General features: G+C 48.0%; 1 protein-coding gene across 12 annotated transcripts in view; it reads right to left on the minus strand.

The window, feature by feature from the left end:
• Positions 1 to 19,289, minus strand: part of MPRIP (myosin phosphatase Rho interacting protein) — a 163,901-nt gene that overhangs the window by 24,351 nt on the left and 120,261 nt on the right. For 7 of the 12 annotated variants that reach the window (XM_050966534.1, XM_050966540.1, XM_050966539.1 and 4 more), the window contains 9 exons: positions 18,152 to 18,293; positions 17,378 to 17,494; positions 11,316 to 11,372; positions 8,284 to 8,352; positions 7,623 to 7,712; positions 6,962 to 7,071; positions 5,941 to 5,979; positions 2,235 to 2,826; positions 1,148 to 1,264 (listed from right to left, as the gene is read on the minus strand). In XM_050966534.1, the coding sequence (XP_050822491.1) occupies positions 1,148 to 1,264; positions 2,235 to 2,826; positions 5,941 to 5,979; positions 6,962 to 7,071; positions 7,623 to 7,712; positions 8,284 to 8,352; positions 11,316 to 11,372; positions 17,378 to 17,494; positions 18,152 to 18,293 (1,333 nt within the window). The remainder of the gene's footprint in view (positions 1 to 1,147; positions 1,265 to 2,234; positions 2,827 to 5,940; positions 5,980 to 6,961; positions 7,072 to 7,622; positions 7,713 to 8,283; positions 8,353 to 11,315; positions 11,373 to 17,377; positions 17,495 to 18,151; positions 18,294 to 19,289) is intronic. The other 5 variants (XM_050966541.1, XM_050966535.1, XM_050966543.1 and 2 more) reach the window with 1 other exon arrangement.

Genomic DNA, 19,289 nt, shown 5'->3' on the forward strand with positions numbered 1-19,289 from the left:
TTTCCTCCTGGAAGGATCTCCGCTCTCCTTTCAGAGCCTAGGGAATTCCTCCCTCCCCAGAGATCCCAGACTGTGACTCCATCCTTCTGGACAAACACTGCACAGGAGGCTCTATGCAGCTTGGATTGTAAGATCCTAGGGCAGGGACTGTATCTTCCTATATGTTCATACAGCATGTGCCCTTGATCTTGACTGGAGCCTCTGGGCCTTCCCACAATACAAATACTAACAGATCACTCCTCCTCCTCCAGAGGGGTGACTGACCGAGCACACACTGGTGCTTTGTGCCTCCCTTGGGCTAAGCATGCTACCTCTCCAGTGCTTCCAGCCCAGGAAGTGGACACAGCCTTGGATGCCAAACCCAGCCCCTCCACCCCCACCATGTGGCAACATAGAGGACAGCCACTAGCCACCTTGTTCCACAGCAGGTTTGACCATGTAAAAGTCAGCAGCTAAAACTCTACCTAGATCACAGAATAAGAATGAATTCTTGCTGAGCCAGCCTGCTGCAGCTCCATAAGCTTTGCCTCTCCTTTTGAGGCACTGCTGGAGACTTTTTTGGCTGTATCTAAGAGCCTATAAGAGAGTGGGGAGGAAGAGAGTAGCTGCTCCTCTCTCCTTTCCTAACCACTCCAAAACACAATTCCAGGCCTGGTTCAGAGCCACCAGCCTTTAATACAGCCAAAAGCCACTACAGAGGGTCCATCAGAAAGGTCATGTGGCCAGAGCAGAATTCACAGCCCTGAATGCACAGAACAGGAGACGGGGGTGCATGCACGCATCGACACTGACATCAAAGTGAACTTTGTCAAGGTTTTTTCCACTATGCATCTGGGGCTCATTTTCCTTTAGTGAAACCTTGCTGGCCATCGTATCTTCTGTCTCTACACAGATATGGATGCCCTAGGGGGATGAGTTCCTCTCCATCAGAACCCAGACCATTGGAACAGAAAAAGAATTATTAAAGAAATGCTCTTTATGAAGCCGGGAAAGGACGATGGCAGCATTTAAGAGAGGCCAAAGTCTCTTGGGGCACAATAGAGTTTGCACATTTCTGCTCCACGCTGGACGCACCCTGGACTGAAGCCCAACAAGTTCATTTGCAGATGCAGCAAAAGACGGAGATTTCTCTCGCTCACTCTCCTACCTGCAACACGTAGCCTTCCCTGGCACTCTGCTCCCGGCCCAGTGCCACCTTCAGTTGGCCCTGCAGGACCCGGTTCTGCTCGAGGAGGTCTGATGCCTCCTTCTGGCTCTGCTCCAACTGTTGGAAATGGACAAAGACAGAACCCAAAGGGTTGGTTGAGGAAGCATGGAAGGAAGTGGTTCAAAAGCACTTAGCATGGAGCGAACTCCTCTCTTCCTGCTGAGATTGGGACTTTATTTCATTTGACAACACCCCACTTGCTCAAACCAAACACAGAAAACCCCAAGTTGTGCATTTGTTTAATTTTTGAAGCTTACTGAAACGAGGGACTAACAGCACTGGCTGGAGCCAGGCCTAATCCAGGCAAGCTCTCCTTCTCCCAACCACAGCTCATTTCTGACAGCTCTGCTAATGCACCCTAATTCTGATCTGCAGCATCCAACTCATTATTACAGACTTGGGCCTCTTCCAAGTGAGTTGAGCTTCCTACCCCCTCCTTTCCCAGCTCATTTATGGCATAAGCAACATGAGATTGCTCATTGTAAGTGACAGATAAGCAGAACCAACTTTGTACACTTACAAGGTGTGCAGGTCGGCTGAGCTGTTATGTGCATGGGCACACAAAATCACACTCACAATCACAGAATCAGAAGTTGAAGCCTGATTTCAGACAGCATTAGTATACTTGACCTGGGTTCAGATCCTGATCAGGTCACACTGGAAGGCTTGTTAATAAACAACCACTACAGCCTCTGGTCTGGCTTGACTAGAAAAAGATGCCAAAGGATCCCCATTGCAATAACTGTCCTTCCAGAAGAAGTAGACACAACTAAGAGACAATCAAATTGGAAGAGAATGAGAAATGCCAGGGTTATGGGCCTGGTCCCTGCATTTTCCCACAGGGGCCCTATAGTGTCCACTTATCCTCTTTGCTCTTAATGCAGCAATAAATTCACCCCATGACTAAACCCTCCAGCTATGACCTACTCTGGTGTAACATGAAGGCCCATCACCACACAGGCTACGGCAGCTCAAGGAGCCCCTTGGAGCCAAAGCCCTGGCTTGCTCCCTGCTCCTCTCATTTTACCTCCTTCTCCAGCAGTGAGTTTAGCTGCTGCTTGTGGATCCCGTCATCTCTGTCTTCCGGTTGGGCCAGGTGCAGGGGCATGATGGGGATTTGCTTCTCCTCCCGCAGAGGGGTCGTCTCCACCTGGTGCCATCGCTGCTCGATCTCTACATGAACATTCTGTGGCTTCACCTCCCCTGTGATGGGTAGGCCTGGGATCCTGTCCACCTCCATCCTCAACACATCCTCTGGGCCTGCCCCATCAACAGCATCGATCATCTCAAAGCGCTTGCGCCTCTCCTCTCTCCGCCGAGCACGTTCCCGTTCCAGCTCCCCGGGGTCTGTGTCCAGGGCGCTGGGTTCCCTGGGGAAGGCCGTGGAGCTGCTCTTCGAGGACTCTGCAGCAATGGCTCTCTCCTGCGCCAAGGCTTGCTGAATGGGGCGGAACTCGGCCCAGTCAAAGGTTTTGGAGCGCCCCTCTCGCCTGCGCTCCCGAGCACGGCTCCGCTTCTGCTCAGGATCCATCTCAGCTTGGTCAGAGTCCTGCTTCTCACTTGGCTTTGGACAGGTCTCAAAGGAAGAGCTGGTTTTGCTTTTCTCTTCCGGCAAGGAGCTGTTAGGACAGAGGAGGAAAGAAAACATTCCTCAGCCCTCTACAGAGATGCAGCCCACGATTGCACTTGTGCCCAAAGAGCCATTGCCACAGGGACAGGATCAAAGCCCATTGAAATGCCATGTGCGTTCCTGGGCATCCCTCTCCCACCATCACTGAAGCTCCTCATGGTGTCTGGACTTCGGCCAGGAGCTACTGCTCTCCTTTCCCCTTGAACTCTGTGTATGAATTTAGTGCTGATGGAAGGTGCCAGCTGGCAGTCCAAGGACGAAAAGCCCTTTAGTTTATCAGCAGAGTGGGGCAGCATAGGTAGCAGTGTAAACTTCCCCACACTGTCCCCTCACTGTTGTGCCTCAGCGTTGGCTTGGGAGGCCCACTCCTCCTTCAAACACACCCTGCTAGACACGAGAGGAATTCTCTCTATGCGGCTCACTTGGACACTTGGTCTTCTCTGCTGAGACCGCCAGCAAAGGGGCCAATGGCAGTACTGGGATGTGGGCACTTGTCCACTAGGAACAGGGCTGAAGCCAGCCAGCAGCCCTCAAGTGCTAACTTTATAATCATTAAAATCATGGGAAGGCTTTGAACAGTACATCCCTCTGAGCCATCCAGTCCTCACTCAATCCCCCCGTGAAGCCCTCTTTCCAACCATCACGATCCTTCCACTCAATTCATTTAATGAGGCCACAGTCACGTGTCTGTTGCAATACTGCAACCGGTCACTACCACAGTGATTCTGGGATGTAGCTTCAAAAAGGCATGGAGAAGGAGGCTGAGATTCAGCAGTGATGGAAGAGGAAGCACAGGGAAGCACATGACAATCTGGGAGGGGTTTGGTAACACTTTTACGGTTTTTCCGAGCTTGGCAAAGGCTCACTCAGGAACTTCTCCATGGCACTCTCTGTACTGAAAATACAGGCCCCTGGAATTGTGATCAACACTGCAGTCCTGGACTGGGAGACCATGTGCTCTTATGCTTCCCCCGCTGGGCCAGCAGCAGCACAAGCACTGTGCACGCTACTGCAAATGTCACTGATGATGCTGAATGCTCAAACAAGAAGGTAAATCAAAGGAAGCAATGGCCCTCTAGTGCTGAGCTAGAGGGGAGTGGGATGGGGAAGATGTAAACTTGTCAAGCAGGAAAGGGTAAGGTTAGAAGGGAAAGGAAATGTATGTCCAAGCTTCTAAGGAGAACCTACAATAAAGTCCTGGATTATTCAATAGAAATGCAGACATGCTAGCCTTGTACATGCAGATTAGAATTAAAAATAAAATGGCAATAAGCCAACTCCATGGAATGTGATTCCCATAGAATAATTCTGGCCCCGAGGGTGCGGGAGGCATTCACGGAAACCCTGCTGGTAACAGAGCCCCAAGTGGTGCCATTTACAAGTAACACCACCCGTGCTGTTGAATTCACCTTCAGCTTGACCAGCCCTTCCTACCTGTGCCCTGATCTTGCTCCTTAAAGGGACAGCACCCCCACATTTGTACTTAGCTTAGTTAAGTACATTTACGCTCAGCAAGCTTTGATGTGTCAAGCTACTTAGCTTTCTAAGAGGGTGCAGTGAAGATAGCCATAAAGCCCTCGTATGGGGCGTTCACTGCAGCCAGCTAAAATTAACGCAGTACTTTAAGACTGGAGCTACATGCATGAAGATATGCCCGCTGTAAATGCTGGCAAACAGCAGAGGAATTCCTTGGAGCATTTACAACAAAAAAGGTTCCTCTCCACTGGTGCCCCACCAATATGTGCACATATCCAAAGAATGCAACATAATGGAATGACTCTGCCCGGTTTCTATGCTAGTATCTTCCGATGCACTTTCACCCACAAACTACAGGCTCAGGGGGCTTAGTTTTAAGAAACTCTTGCAGTTTCAGGTTTATCTTTGAAAACCCACCTGGAAAGAATCTCTTCAGCTCTGACCACCGCAGCTAACAAAAGAAACTTCCATACTGCACTATGACAAAACTGCACTTTTTAAGTTCACAGCTACTTTTGACCCTCATGCCTGAGGCCCTAACGGGATGGTAGATGTTTCCAAAGCAAACATACAGCCAGCAAGTCAATCTGGTTAACTGGTAAAACAGCATTTTACACAAGTTAATAGTAAAGAGACATTGTCTTAAAACAGAACGAGGGTTGGGAACAAAGAGAATCCCTGGACTATTAGACACTTTCAGAAGCCTGAAATGATACAGCTCTGACTCTAGACTTCTCAAAACGACTCGAGAATGCCCTGTTGTCATATCTGTTACCAGCTTACTTCCCCTCTGCACATTCCAGAGGGGCACAGATTACACGTCACGTCACATGAATAGCATTTAGAAATGAACTGAGGAGGATGCAGTGGCACTGATCTAGGAGATAAAAAAAGTCTTGGAAGTGCCCGGCAGCCCACACATTGCCATTAATAATGCTTGACTATTTCCAACCTCCAACTCATTTTTCTTCTTCTGCTCAAATGAGTTACCTCAGCCCGCATTTGCCCTGGAAAGGCAATCACTGGCCAGGAAGGTGGAGTGAAGGCATAGGCACCAACTCAGTGGGTGCTCCGGGGCAGGAAGACCCACGGGGAAAAATTGGTGGGTGCTCTGCACCCAGCGGCAGCTCCCCACCCCCCTGCCCCAGCTCACCTCTGTCTCCTCCCCTGAGCGCACTGCTGCATCCTGCTTCTCCCCCCTCCCTCCCAGTGCTTGTGCCGCATCCAACAAAGTGGGTATTCACCCACGAAAGCTCATGCTCCAATACATCTGTTAGTCTATAAGGTGCCACAGGACTCTGCTGCTTTTACAGAACCAGACTAACATGGCTACCCCTCCGATACTTGACAAAACAAGAATTTACACATATCCTTAGAAGTTTAACTGTCCCCTCTAATTTACTTGGTCTTGTCCATCTTCATAACTACGCACATCGGAAGATACCATTATGGGGAAATCAAGTATCAAGACCAGGTTGCTTCTTCTCTTCTTTCTCATTTTAATTTTAAAAAGAAATGAAAATTTCAGGACTTCCTATCTGGAGTGCAGAAAACAGGGAGCATGCAGTGACTCACAAGAGATACAAACCACAGAACGTTAATACAGGAGAGAACACAGTTTTCCAACCTGGGCTTCAGCACCGATAGTTTCAAAGAGAAGTTTTTCCTGGGAATGCATGGAAATCAAACATATGCAGGAGTGAGGAAAGAGGAGGACTCCCAGAGAGCCATGAGAGATCCACCAGCCAGCTCTGCCAGAGATGAGTGGGGTACTTAAGTGGGAGAGGGGAAAGAGATCATGGAACATCTCTGGATAGACAGCACTGGGTGGAGAGAACTCTTCCACGATGCTGGGGGAATCAGGCACAAATTCAGTGCCTGCCAGTTGAGTAGGATAAGAGAAAAGGGGCTAATTGTGTGGGTGCATCGTCATTCACTACGCGACAGACAGCCAGGAACCCAGGGATCAGGATGTGTGTGGCTTGATGCCGTGCCAAAATATGATAATTTTTAGCTGAGAGAAAGTAAAGCCCACTCTGCCCACAGCAGCAAGGTCTGATAGCAGGTACTATATGAAATTTGTGAGTGCCTTCCTCTTGAACTGAAGGCTTTCCAATTGGACTAAGGCCACCCCATGTCTTACGTGAAAGGGAAGAAGTTATCTGGAAGGTCAGAGGAGAAGAAATGCTTCTCACTGAACACAGACTAAAATGGGGTTCAAGCAAATTCAGCTTTTAATTTCAAAAGAGGCATTTGCAGAGGTGACAGGTTGATCTTGCTAAAGAGAGGAAAGGGGAAACCCAATATAACTAACCCCAAACCAGGGGCTGCACACATCGAAGCGTGACCACAAATACAAGTGCTTGCCTCTAGGTCAGGCAGGCGGGTGTGCAAATGACCATTAGCAGATGCAGGCACATCAGTGTGCAAAACAGGAGGAACTTTGGCTCTATGCGTCTTGTGCTGATTGCAAAAACAGCAGGAGAGCAAAGGGTGTCCAGCCTAAGCCCAGAGAATGGGAGTAGCCAGAACACTGAGTGGGAGGGACCAGAAACAGAGTCAGAAATGGGGTGGGTATTTCTGCACATCAAGTGAGAGGATAGAGAGGGATGGGTAAGATGGGCATTGTTCTTTTCCGAGTTCTTTACCTGGTCACATCTGGAGCGGCAGTGGGGCGAACATGCTTCATAATCGTCTGGATCCAGTTTCGTCTAATCCCAGAGGTCATGGCAGAGAGGGTGAATTCCCCTTCTTTAGTCTAGGCAAAGAGGAGGAGCAAGTCAACATGGCTGATTCTACTGGGCAGCACTTCCCTTCCCTTCAAGGGGTTGCCAGGACTCACTCCCCAGACCCACTCTTCAACCCTCAGTGCAGAGACTCTAGAAATCTAGGTCATAGTGCGGTATCATGTAGACAAGCCCTGAGTTTGACAGATGTCTATCACTCAAGTCCTTAAGAATGTTTTCATTGGGTATTTGTGAAAGAACCGCCAAATCCACTCCTTTCTCCTGCCTCAATGTCTTACCAGCAACTACTAATCAAAACATGAATCAATGACTAGACAATCACATGCTTCAGGGCACAAACTGGTCACCACCTGAGGGGAGTCAGGAAGACACTTCCCTTCCCATAGGATAGTAACCACAGTGAGATGTATTATAAGAGTGGTTTCACCTGCATCTGATCCATCCAGCATTAGTGACTGCTGGAGATGGACCACTGAGTCTGTTGGGATAAGGAAACATCTGCCACCCTCACTCCAACTGCTCCCCACAGCAACAGGGTTCCCATTCCCCAAAGCATTCTTACATGGATCTGGAAGCCATAGTTTCGCTGAACTGGATATTCCGTGACATCATAGCATGTAGACAAATCAATTTCTCCATCCAAATCAGCTGCCTGGGGAAGGAGAGAGGGGAAAAACTGTAGGGATTGTTGCATACTAAAAGTGTGCGCATGCATGTTCAAAAGCAGCATCTAACAACAAGCCACTTAGGAAGCTTCTCCACAAGATCAGCAGTCTCATTCTCAGCATCAAGGACTTACGGCGAGAGACGCAGTAGAACCCATGCAGATATATTAACATGGATGCTTCAGCCCCATCAAGGGACCTGCCGAGTTGGGCTAAAGGATGATCAAACCCCTGTTCAGGAAGAGACGTGGCTTTGATCTGGGGTTGCACCACACTCTGCCTCTCACTGAATCCCTGAGGACTGGAAGCTTGAGAATGAGCACTGCTGGGGATGCTCTTGTTGCTGGAAGCACCCAATTAACTTCAATGCACCCCCAAACTTTCTAATCTTCTAGCTCACTTGCAAGGCACAAACACACATCCAGCCGGGAACTTGAACTCCCCACCCAGGACACAGCTGTGTCCATATGGAGAATTGTAGGCGTAATACTGGGAGTCGGGCCCACTGAAGTCATTTGGGACTTTGTCAGACTCTGCAATGATAAAAGAGACACCTACTTCCTCTGCCACGGAATCCCTGTAGTATCTCAGGCTCTGATCCGTCAGCACAAACCAGTGTTTCTTCCACTAGGAAACAAACAAGGCAGGCCCTTTAACAAGCTGTTCCCTTCCCACGCCCAAGGCGGCTGCAGTATCACCTCACAGCTCACTAAGGTAAAGGTAGACCAGTTGACCATCCCCTCTGTTGTATAAACTGCTGGGCAGGCTGCAATTACCAGCTCTATGCTCTGGTGGGGTACTCAAGCTCTCACAGCTGAAAGCCAGTAGAAAGGTCAATGAGAGGGAAAGGGATGCTGAGGTGAGAGTCAAGCATGTGGCTTCCACTTTTAGGATCCTCTCTTGTCTGAGCGGGGATGTTTGTTGAGCAAACAGTCTGAGCTGCAAAGGCTCCATCACTCAATAATAACACATGGCCATGACCAGAAGAGTCATCACAAATATGCTACCTTCTTTGGACCTTCAGAGTCCTACCCTTGCAGTTTACAGACAAGATACCGTGTTTAATGGCTGCGTTCTTAAGCTCGGAAGGACATGTTCTTTATGATTTATGAATTTGGACAGATAACATTCCTGTTTATTTCTGGAGTGTATAGGAATTGGGTGCTTTTCCTTTAAAGAGTTTGTTTGTGACCCCTCTAGTGGTGTTCCCTGTCTGTTTCAGAGGCCACCACAATCCTGCCAGAGCTGCAGTGGGTCTATGTTGCTAGGCCTTGCATTTTGCACGTAGTTAGTATCAGTTATTTGGATCCCACCTACTGTCTTTACAAGGGTCCTTCATACTACATCTACTGTGGTAAGAGCAAAACAAACAAATAAAAACCACAATAACTTCCAAATATTTCCCCCTTGTTTTTGTCAATTTAAAGTACTGAACTATTACTATTATTTATATTACTGTACAGCTTTGGAGCCATTGTCATGGACCATGGGCCCCACTGCATTAGATACTTCACAAAGCTTGAACAAAAGGACTGATCCTAAGAGCTTACAATTTACATAAGAACATGAGAACGACCGTACTAGGTCAGACCAACGGTCCAGCTAGCCCAGTATCCTGTCTTCCAACAGTGGCCAATGCCCGGTGCTCCAGAGGCAATGAACAGAACAGGGGAATTTATCAAGTGGTCCATCCCCATCTTGTCATCCAGTCCCAGCTTCTAACGGTAACATAAAAATGGCCATAGTGGGTCGGACCAGTAGTCCCTGAGACAAGAGACAATGGATGGATACAGAAAGGCGTTTCTTTCAGAACTCGCATCCTAGCACTTCATTCAAAGTGTTGTAGCTAACACTCAGTGTTTAATGACCATATTAATCCCCTTGACTTGCTGCCAGAGAGATTTCAGTTACCCTATCCAAGAGAACCAGATCAAACAGTTCTATGCTTTCCCTTGTAAGTGTTGCCTCTCAGTTACATGCACTTGTGTTTCCAGCCCTGTTTCGATGGAAAGAGACATTTCCTGATGAGAACCGAACCCTGCCAAACCTGGATCTCTTATCTCAATTTGCAGTGCCCCCTAAAGAGCTGACTAAGTTATGATTCCAATCTGTAGTGCTGGGGATTAATAGAAAGGGCAGAGGTTGGATCTTCACCCAGCAGGCTGAGCTGCAATAGTGGCAGGCAGGAGAGCACTGCTAAACCGAAAGCACTGGATGCGCAGCAAAGCAAGGAACAAACATGACGTCATTTTTACAGTCAGTCACTCTCCTGATGGTAGCGGCACTTTGAGCAAAGGATGGACTCCCCACCAATTCCCCAAGCTTCAGAAGCTGTAGCCTAGCCCCAGCTTACACAGTCCACATCACTCCCTCCCACACTACCTCCTCAAACAGATTGGGGGGAGCAGGGGGAAGACATGGGGAAAATCAAGGGAGGGGATTATTTATAAATAGTAACATGAGCTCAGTCACAGCCCATCATCATCATCTGCCAGCCTTTAAGACTGTGGGAGCTGAGCACTTAACCCCAACCTCTCAGGAAGGGAAGGAGAGGGAGGTGGGAAGCTGGCGCTTCCATTAGTGCCTTAATGGAGAAATTTTGATTTCATCTAATTGCTCTCTCTCATTGTTCCCATGATTCTGAGGGTGCCTCTTCTGCACCTCATTACTGATGCTGAACAGGTGGCTGTGACCACAAGGGAGATGAGGCCAAGAGAACCAGTGCTACAGCCCACGCTGACCTTGACTCCCTAGAAACCTGTTAAATGACATTCAGATGCAGGGGCCTGAATCCTCTGCAATGCAGAATGCCAGCCATTCCTACCCCAGATAGACCCTGCTTGCGTGGTGATGGTGAGGAGATAGGTAGAGCTCCCACAGCAATGGCTGCCTGGCCTGTGCCAGGCTCTAGATTTGACCGAGTTCTCCCTGCACACCGGTCTGCCAAGATGCCTCCATCTGGTTTCCCCCAGGGGTAAAACAGGGCTAATACAGATCTACCCTTGCATTTGTTACTGTAGGAAGGTGGAAAGTGCTATATAAATTCTGAGCACTGCACATGAAGCATATAAGAGGCCCAAAATGTGTGTGTGTGTGTGTGTCTCTCTCTCTCTCTCTCTCTCTCACACACACACACACACACCCCTACCTCTTCTCCCTTATTAATCCGTTCAGACCAGGGGTTCAGGTCCTCATAGTTCTGCAGTAAGGTAGGAAGCCCTGGCAAATGCAGCTCCCTGTACTGTTCAGGTGTCAGCAGTGTCACCAGCTCTGACAGGGGAAATCTCAAGTCCTGCCCCAGGGGCTGGGCAGGGTTGAAAGCCTTTTGAGTTCATCTTTAACAAAGAATCTATCCTGCCCACACATGAGCAGCCACACAGCTGCACCCCTGGATTTGGATTCTGCGTATAGCCACAACTCCATGTGCAGAAACGCAGACAGACAACTGCACTAATTCACAAGGAAAAGGGACAGTTCTCTCCCCAAGGATGCCATGTTACAGGTGGGCTAATGCGTGGTTACATACGAATGCTGACTGACTACAGCATCCAAGATGGTGGCTGAGAAAGAGCATGTCCTACTAGACTCACCTGCCCATCCTCGTATTGCTTCGTCAGCCATCCCTTCTTGAAGTTCAGGAGGTCCGGCTGCAAGGAGAGGAAAGAGAAGGAGACATTTAGAGCTTTTCAAGGATTCAGAGGAAGTGCCGGCTTCCAACTCTACCACGGAGAAATCCCACAGCAGTGATTTATACAATATAATTAAGACTACGATTTTGTCATGGACATTTTTAGTAAAAGTCATGGACAGGTCACGGGTAATAAACAAAAATTCACAAGAGCCGTGACCTGTCCCTGACTTTTACTAAAAATGTCCATGACAAAATGGGGAGGGAGGAGGGTCCCCCACCCTGCCCTGCTGTGGCTGGGAGCTGCAGCCCCTGCCCACTGGCTGGGAGCCACTGTGGCTGGGGAGCTGCAAGGGTTCCCCTGCTGCCTGCTCTGAGGGTCCCTTGCATCTGTGGGGACTAGGGTGCTCCAGGGGATCCCCCCACCCACGGAGGCTGGGGAGATGTGAGGGATTCTGCCTCTCTGTCCCACAGTGACTCAGATCCCTCCCCCAGGCTGGAGAGGTCCAGAGGGAGCAACAGCAGGAACGCTGGCATAGGCAAGGCTGCTGACTTTTTAACCATGGCTGTCTAGACATGAAGAAAAAGGCTGCTGCAAGCAAGGCCTTGATGTTTCAGCAATCAGGTATCACCTGGGTGGCCACTGTCATGCAGAAGGTATTTTGCAGGGGAACACACATGCCCTGCTGCCATTTCTTATAGAGTCCCCTTCATAAGACAGGATGCCTAGTAAGAAGAGAGGTAAGGAAAAGCTGTCAGGTTCCCAATATGGCTGGCTGGAGAAGCTATTCTCCAGTCCCCGCTTGCTCAGACATACAGCAGCACGAGGAGACACTGACTAACCAGGTGTTTTAATGGTGACTGCACAGCTGTACTACTTCCTCCTCCAAGGCACCCAAAGCGTACAAAACAGAGTGCAGCAGTGGCTGGGCAGGGAGGAGTCATCAAAACAGAGAGCAAAAAATAAGCCAAGGAAACTGGCTGGCGGTGTGTGGGGGAGGGCATCGGATGTGAGGCAGATGGAAATTCATCGTCTCTCAGGGGGAAAGCAAGCAGATGGGAGGTCTCCAAATGGAGACTAGTTGAGCAAAGCTCAACATCCTCACGGACAATGACCAGCCAGCGGGATCCAATCAGGCTTCGGTTTCAGGGTTTGGCAATCCAATCAAATAACGTTTTTAAGGCCTGGCTTGACAAAGCCCTGGCTGGGATGATTTAGTTGGGGTTGATCCTGCTTTGAGCAGGGGGCTGGACTAGATGACCTCCTGAGGTCTCTTCCAAACTTAAACTTCTCTGATTCTAAAGTTCCCCTAAACAAGGAAACAGCCACCGTGGCTAGAAGAGCAGGAGCCATGTGCCTCCTGCTCAAGGATTTGTTGGACTTTTGCCATTTAAGTGTAAAAAGAGGGTTGGGAAGGTGTCTGTGCTAGTCCTTGCGCTGGCTGGTTAGGCAAGAGACTGGGGGCAAGGGCAAGGTTCAGCAAAGCGCAAGTTTCCCCGATAGCAGCCGCACACAGCCAGCAGAAACTTGCTGAAGAAGATCCACTTCTACCCTCTCCCATCACCCAAGATCCAGCTTTTGCTTCATGCTAGCCAGACCCCATATGATCAGTCTATGCTACTGGAGCAGGAAGATGATTGGGGGGATGAGGGGAGAGAAGATGCCGCCAACATGGAGTCCAGCTATTTATCCAGAACATCTTGTTGGGTTTCTCCATTGTTTCACACCAAAGTGGTGCCAGCTGCGGTCCCAGATATGCCCCATGGGAGCAGGGAGAGGCAGAGCATCGCCTCCCTTGTGCATACCAGAGTGCCATATTATTGCTCAGCTCCAGGCATTGCACATGAGACCTGGGGAGCGACATCCATGACTTCGCAGCTTTCACTGATGTGACGGGGAAGGAGATTTTTCTCCAAAGCAAGGTGGGTTCTAAGGGCCCTGTCCCCCCAGTTAGCTCTTAGGTACCAAACCCTGCAATCTGCTGGAACAATCAGAAAGCCCGGGCCTACCTTATCCTTGTGGCTCTTCATTAGTCTCCCATCCACAAAGCCTCCTTGCCCTCACTCCCTGCTTCTCTGCCTCTATTTATAAACTCTGCCCAGCATAGCTGGCAACTGGCAATCACGTGGTACAGTGAGTATCAACATAAGGCTGAGTTCCTATTTACGAGGCTGTGAAATACCCTAGAGGTTTGCATGAAAGGAGTACCAGCATCTCATAACCCCATATGGAACCCTGGTCAGATTTCCTTATAAGTGGATTTAACAGTAGGCTTTAAAGAACAGCCTTTAACTCTGAAGAGGGGACTATCCACACAGATGTGAGCTGAAAGTTTCTTATTTCGCATGCTGTTTATCGCATATTAATGTAGGTGGTGGAAGTATTTTCCCTCCCTCGCTGATCAGCTCCTCCTTCAGCTTCAGCCTGCAGGCAAGATATGATCCTGTTTTTAAGACATCACAACCTGTTGTCATGAAAGTGACGGAAGCCAAGCATTGTGGCTTTGAAACCCCACAGCAGGATCAAGTCACAGGAGCAGCTGGGAGTGGAGGAGGAGGAGGAGAAGCCAGGTTTAAATGAACTAGCCCAAATCTATTGGCAATGGCAAAGGAAGCTCTAAACATGGGAGAAAGGAAATCTAAACAGAAATTTATTAAATCCAGTTTGTCCCCCAAGTGCGAGTGTCCTTAAGGAGCAGAGTGCCCAGTTCGGCATCACAAAACCCAGGGGAATACTACCTGAACACTGCTCCAGAAACACTACAGAATCCAAGCAGAAGACAGGAAAGAGATTCACCAATGGCCAGGACCACCCTGCATTTGCAATAGCATGACCAGGTGGGATATGCCCACTGGACACTAACACACAATACCTGTTGAAAAGGCAGCCTTGAATGCTGCATGGATTTTGGCACAGGTAAGAGACAGTGTTGAGTATCCAGAGCTTCCAGAAACCAAGCTCACTAAGCTATGTGAGCTGCAGCATCTTTATTATACGATTAGTTAACCTAATGAAACAGCAGATTCCTTTGTGAGAGAAGATGTTCTGATCAGACCACCAGTGGTCCTGGTGAGCCACAGCCTCTCTGCAGGCAAAGACTAGAGAGGAGAGCTTCACGATCGCCCATGGAAAGTTGAAGAGAGCTCTCTACTGCTACGAAGAAACTGTATTTTGGATCCACGTTCATTTGTTCCCAACCAAGCATTTTGCAAAGGAAAGCAGAACTAGTGAAGATGTTGCAGACTTTCAAAGGCTGAATACTTACTTGCTGAAAAAAGTTGTAAGCGAAAGGCAGGGTCATTATTACAGAAAAAATCTGGGAGGGGCAAAGTTCTGTCAGCCTCTAGAACGCTGTGTGTGATTATATTATATTATATCCGGCAACACTGAGTGGACCATACAGAGCTATGAAAAGTCTGGGGCTTGGGGGGGGCGGCGGCAATTGACCCCTCCCCTTGCATAGCAAATGACACTCCTAGGGAAGAATCTTCTATTAAAGTAGGGTAAGATATCTGCTTAGCAAACCTTTGAAGTCTGCTAGAGGTCTTACTTTAAACTTAGTGAAGCTAAGGATTTAAAAGCCACAGTAGCAAGAAGATGCTATTAAGTTGCTTCACCAGTAACAGAACCATATTTCAAGGCAGAAGAAGGGGTTTCATTGAAACATTGACCCAGAATGAGAGAAGACAACAGAGCTCTTTAACCATCAGCTGGCAATGAGGCTCCAGCAGAAGTAAACAGACAAGCACTAGCTTGGCTCAAACTAGCATGCTAAAAATACCAGCGTGGGTATTGTGGCATGGGCAGAGCAGCTCAGGCTAGCCACCTGAGCTCACACCCAGGGGGTTGGGTGGGCTGATTCTGGCAGCCAGCCTGAGCAGCCACCTGTGTCATAATGCTGCTAAATTTTAGCATGCCAGCTTGAGCAGAGCTAATGTGTGTCTGTCTCCCAAGGCCAGGAAGCTCACTCCCAGCTGCACGGTAGACATAACCTTAGGGAAATCTGTCACTGCACCCAGTGTTTGCTGCATGCCATGCACAGACGTGTGGAGACGGGGGATCAGTGCCTTTGTACAAGGAACTAGAGCCAGAGCTCGAGACGAGATAGATGCTGGAACTTGGTGGAACCAGAAGACCCGTGATGACCCGGTCAAATAGAGGGATGCACACAGACAGGGGGACAAAGGAACAGACAGAACATGGACCTAAGAGGGACCCAAGTGACTCAACCCCAGTGCTTCATCCACACATGAATGATCTGCCACAAACCAAAGAAACCCTGACAACAAAGGTGAAGTGGGTGAATGCAACCCTTAGCCTGTGTCTGAGAAGAAAGACTTGCCTGATAATAAATGTCCCAGTCCCATAGGACTAGCCAAGTCTTCAGGGGAAACTTGAAATCACAAAGTTATAAAAGAGGGGGAAAATAAACCAGTGAGTGAATGAAGTTGGTAACAGAATTGTTCAACTTCTGTTACTTTAACAGCAGGAGTTGCAAAATAAAGGGATAAGTGGTGCAGAAAACAATGCATATCCTGCTAATTGGACTATGCAATTCCTTGCCTTAACTAAATGGTTAACACAAAGACATGCTTCTTGAATTGCGCAAATACTAAGTAACTTGGGAACAGTGCTAAGGGTATAAAAATAAAGAGTTCTTGTAGATGTACAAATCCTACAGTAAAAACTGATCTATAAATGCAATGCTTTGTGTGTGAGCACGCGTGGGTGGGCGTGTATGTCTGTACACAAAGCTCGAACAAAAGCTGTTTGCAGACAAACATGTAGCACTTACTTATAATGGGTCAGGGGTTTTATGCACAGAGCAGCATGCACATTTATACCACCCACTAGCATACAACACTGAGTAGGTGGGAAGAGCTCTGCTTGAAGTTGTCTCATTTTGTTCTGCTAACCTTGTTCAAGTCTGATTGGCATATGAATCACAGAGAAATACAAAGCCTTACCGAAATTTTCTGTTGCAAAAATCATTATTTCTAAAACTATGCTGTACTCCCATTGGTAAATAAAGACCTTTGTTTTCAAGGAATGCAGGCCTGTGAAGCTACTTTAAACATAAGGGGGTTGTGGTACTGCACAGCAAAAGAGAAGGAATAGAACTTCTGGGGAAGCTTTGTGTATTACTCTCCATCTTTAACATTGTTGCAAGTGGAAGGAAGCTACAGATTTCAGTTTCCAAACTTTCCTCTCAAGCTTTCTTCTACGATGTCTACTTTGCATAAATGCACAAAGTAAAGCTTTTAAGAACACTTCTGTGTTCATTTGTTAATTTTTCTTAATACACCAAGCCTGAAGTGGTGTTATCTGACTGCATGGGAGTGGTGAACTTGCACATGATCTGATTCTGGAGCACTGAATGGGACCCAGGAAATTGTATTAACCTGCTGCAATGGTCTGATGCAGTGTAAGCCACCTCAGGTGGGAATGACACAGTATGTGAAAACAGAAGAAGGGAGTGTTCCTTTCTGGTAATGGTTGGGTTGATTTGTCACCTTAAGCACATGGCACCTGTATGGCAAACCATAACGTTCAGTATCAGAGGGGTAGCCATGTTAGTCTGGATCTGTAAAACGTTCAGGTAACTGATTATTACACAGAAAAACTGTTTGCCAAATAGGGAAATGAGGAGTCAGTTCCCAAATCAGCTCTTGCATCTGTTCAATGCTCTTAGGAAAATGAACCCCTCCTCCAGGTCTCTGCCTCTCCACTGCCCTGGCAGGGGGTGGCCTAGATAAAATTACAGGATTTCTCTTTTCCAGGTCTAGCTTCTAACATACTCCGGGCCATATTCAGATTGGGTTCAAGTCAATGGAATTGCAGCTGTTTACACCAGATCTGAATTTGGCCCCAAGTCCACCGTGGTGGTTCAGAGCAATGGCAGAGGAGCTCTCATAAGGCTAACATCTGAAAGAGACGTAGCATTTCCATTCACACCAAGAACACCGTGCCAATGCCTTCATTCCCACACGCCAGTATTGAATGAAAAAACCTCTTGGGCTCACCGTCATAGAGGACTCAGTGGATCTTCTATCCAGTGATTTTGCTCTACGGTGTGGAGATAAAGGAGAAGCGGAGACTTCCAGGATGGCTCCTACTGCTGCAGGTTCAGAGGTGAAGTCCTGAAAACAGAATTAGCCCAGATTACCACAACATCAACCCAAAACAGCAACTCCCATCTCTCGCAACGTCAAAGACCCAGTGGTGCACATTGCTTAGACTCCACAATTCAAATTAATGAGCTCACACCATAGTTTTCTTCATGTGCTTCTAGAAGCACATGGCTCTTCTGGACACAGAGTCCGAGGCAGACTGGCGCCAGTAAGTCTAAACTCACTTTAGGCTACAGGATTTTCAAGATCACATACCTGTATTAATTAATTTCTTTTTATTAATACTTCATGTCATCTGCTGTGTTTTTTCCATGCCAGATCTGATGCCTCTCTTTCCTTTCCCAGAGGGAAGGAGAGAGAGAGAGAAAGGGGATTTGTCTTCTGCTCTGATCCCACCAGCAAAGCAAGGAGACTGGGCAGTGAGTGGCCAATCTGCACTGCTCACTCGTGCTCGAGGCCCGCCCACTGTGGTACATGCACCCCCTTTCCCAAAACCTCTAGATTCTGTGCTCCACGCACAGAGATTTGCCAGTGAGGACCTGCAGCCAAGGACAATCCTAGCTGTGCTAGGGAGAGCACTAAATATGAGCTGCCAGCCAACACTACATACTCCAAGAACACGGGCAGGTGTCTTCATCCTACCTCAGAGAGAAACGAAAGGCTTACCCGTTTCCTGGGGAAAACCCGCTTCTCGCTCCTGCCCTGACGTGTCTCGCTGGAAAGGGAGGGGCCTGCGGACGCATTGGTTTCCATATGCTCTGCATTCTCTATATCTAATGCCTCAAATTTTTCAATTACCTGGGACCGCCTGGAACACAGAGAGAGAGGAAACCGGTGCCTGTTTAACGCAAGAGCAGCGATTGTTTTGAGAGTCACTACAGAATCCTATATAGCAAGAAGCTCTCCCAGGGTGGCGGCAACAAGGGTTATATTCAACAGAACTCTTCAAAACTGTTCCTCTTGATGCCTGTGCATTCATGCCTTTTTGTTCAAGTTCCCCCTGTATGCTGCAAAACATGGGGGATTCAGGACAAAGAACAGGTCTCAACTAGACAGGCAGGACTTTACCTGCAGGCTCTGAAGCCATAAGAAAAGATTACAGAATGCTTGCCTTCCAGCCAAGGAGAACTAACTGCTTGTGTCAGGGTGAACTCTTTGCTGGTCAGGTACTACAGAAAAGGTGCTCTTCTGGTCTCTGGTACACACTCAGCCAGAGGTAGCAGATTTCATATGGACAGTCTGACCTTTCACAGCTTCGGAGCTCTGAGTCTGTTCCACCTCCATACAGTTATTTTTAATATTATTAGTAGGGTCTGTTTGCCTTCTTCTCCACCCCCTTCTATTTGCACATGATTTAATGCAACAGGGTCTCTATGATCTCCTCCCCAATTCACACATTCCTTGCCCCAGAATATTGTTTTCAAAATTAAAAACATTTTCTAAACCAGCAATAACTGTTCTTCCCCAATGAGCCTTCTCCAATCATTTCAGCACCACAAAGACTATTCAGCATCTTTGGTTCTGTGCTCAGCCCTTCACTCTCCAATTCTGTAACGAACCAACGAGTAGAACAGCGTTGCACTGAGAATGTTTACAGATGTAGAGAGGAACATTTTCAGAGCACAAAGGAAAAAGAATAGGTTCTGGTAACCCCAGTATAAACAGTAGGGCCCTGACCCTGCAAAGATTCACCCACATGCTTAATGCTATGCCCTGTGAGTAAAAACACAGACTTTTAGTAGACTATTCACAATGCATAAATTAAGTGCACGTGTACACTTTTGTAGGATTAGTGCATTGGTCA

Source organism: Gopherus flavomarginatus, chromosome 9 (assembly GCF_025201925.1).
Source record: "Gopherus flavomarginatus isolate rGopFla2 chromosome 9, rGopFla2.mat.asm, whole genome shotgun sequence".
NCBI classification, from domain to species: domain Eukaryota; kingdom Metazoa; phylum Chordata; order Testudines; family Testudinidae; genus Gopherus; species Gopherus flavomarginatus.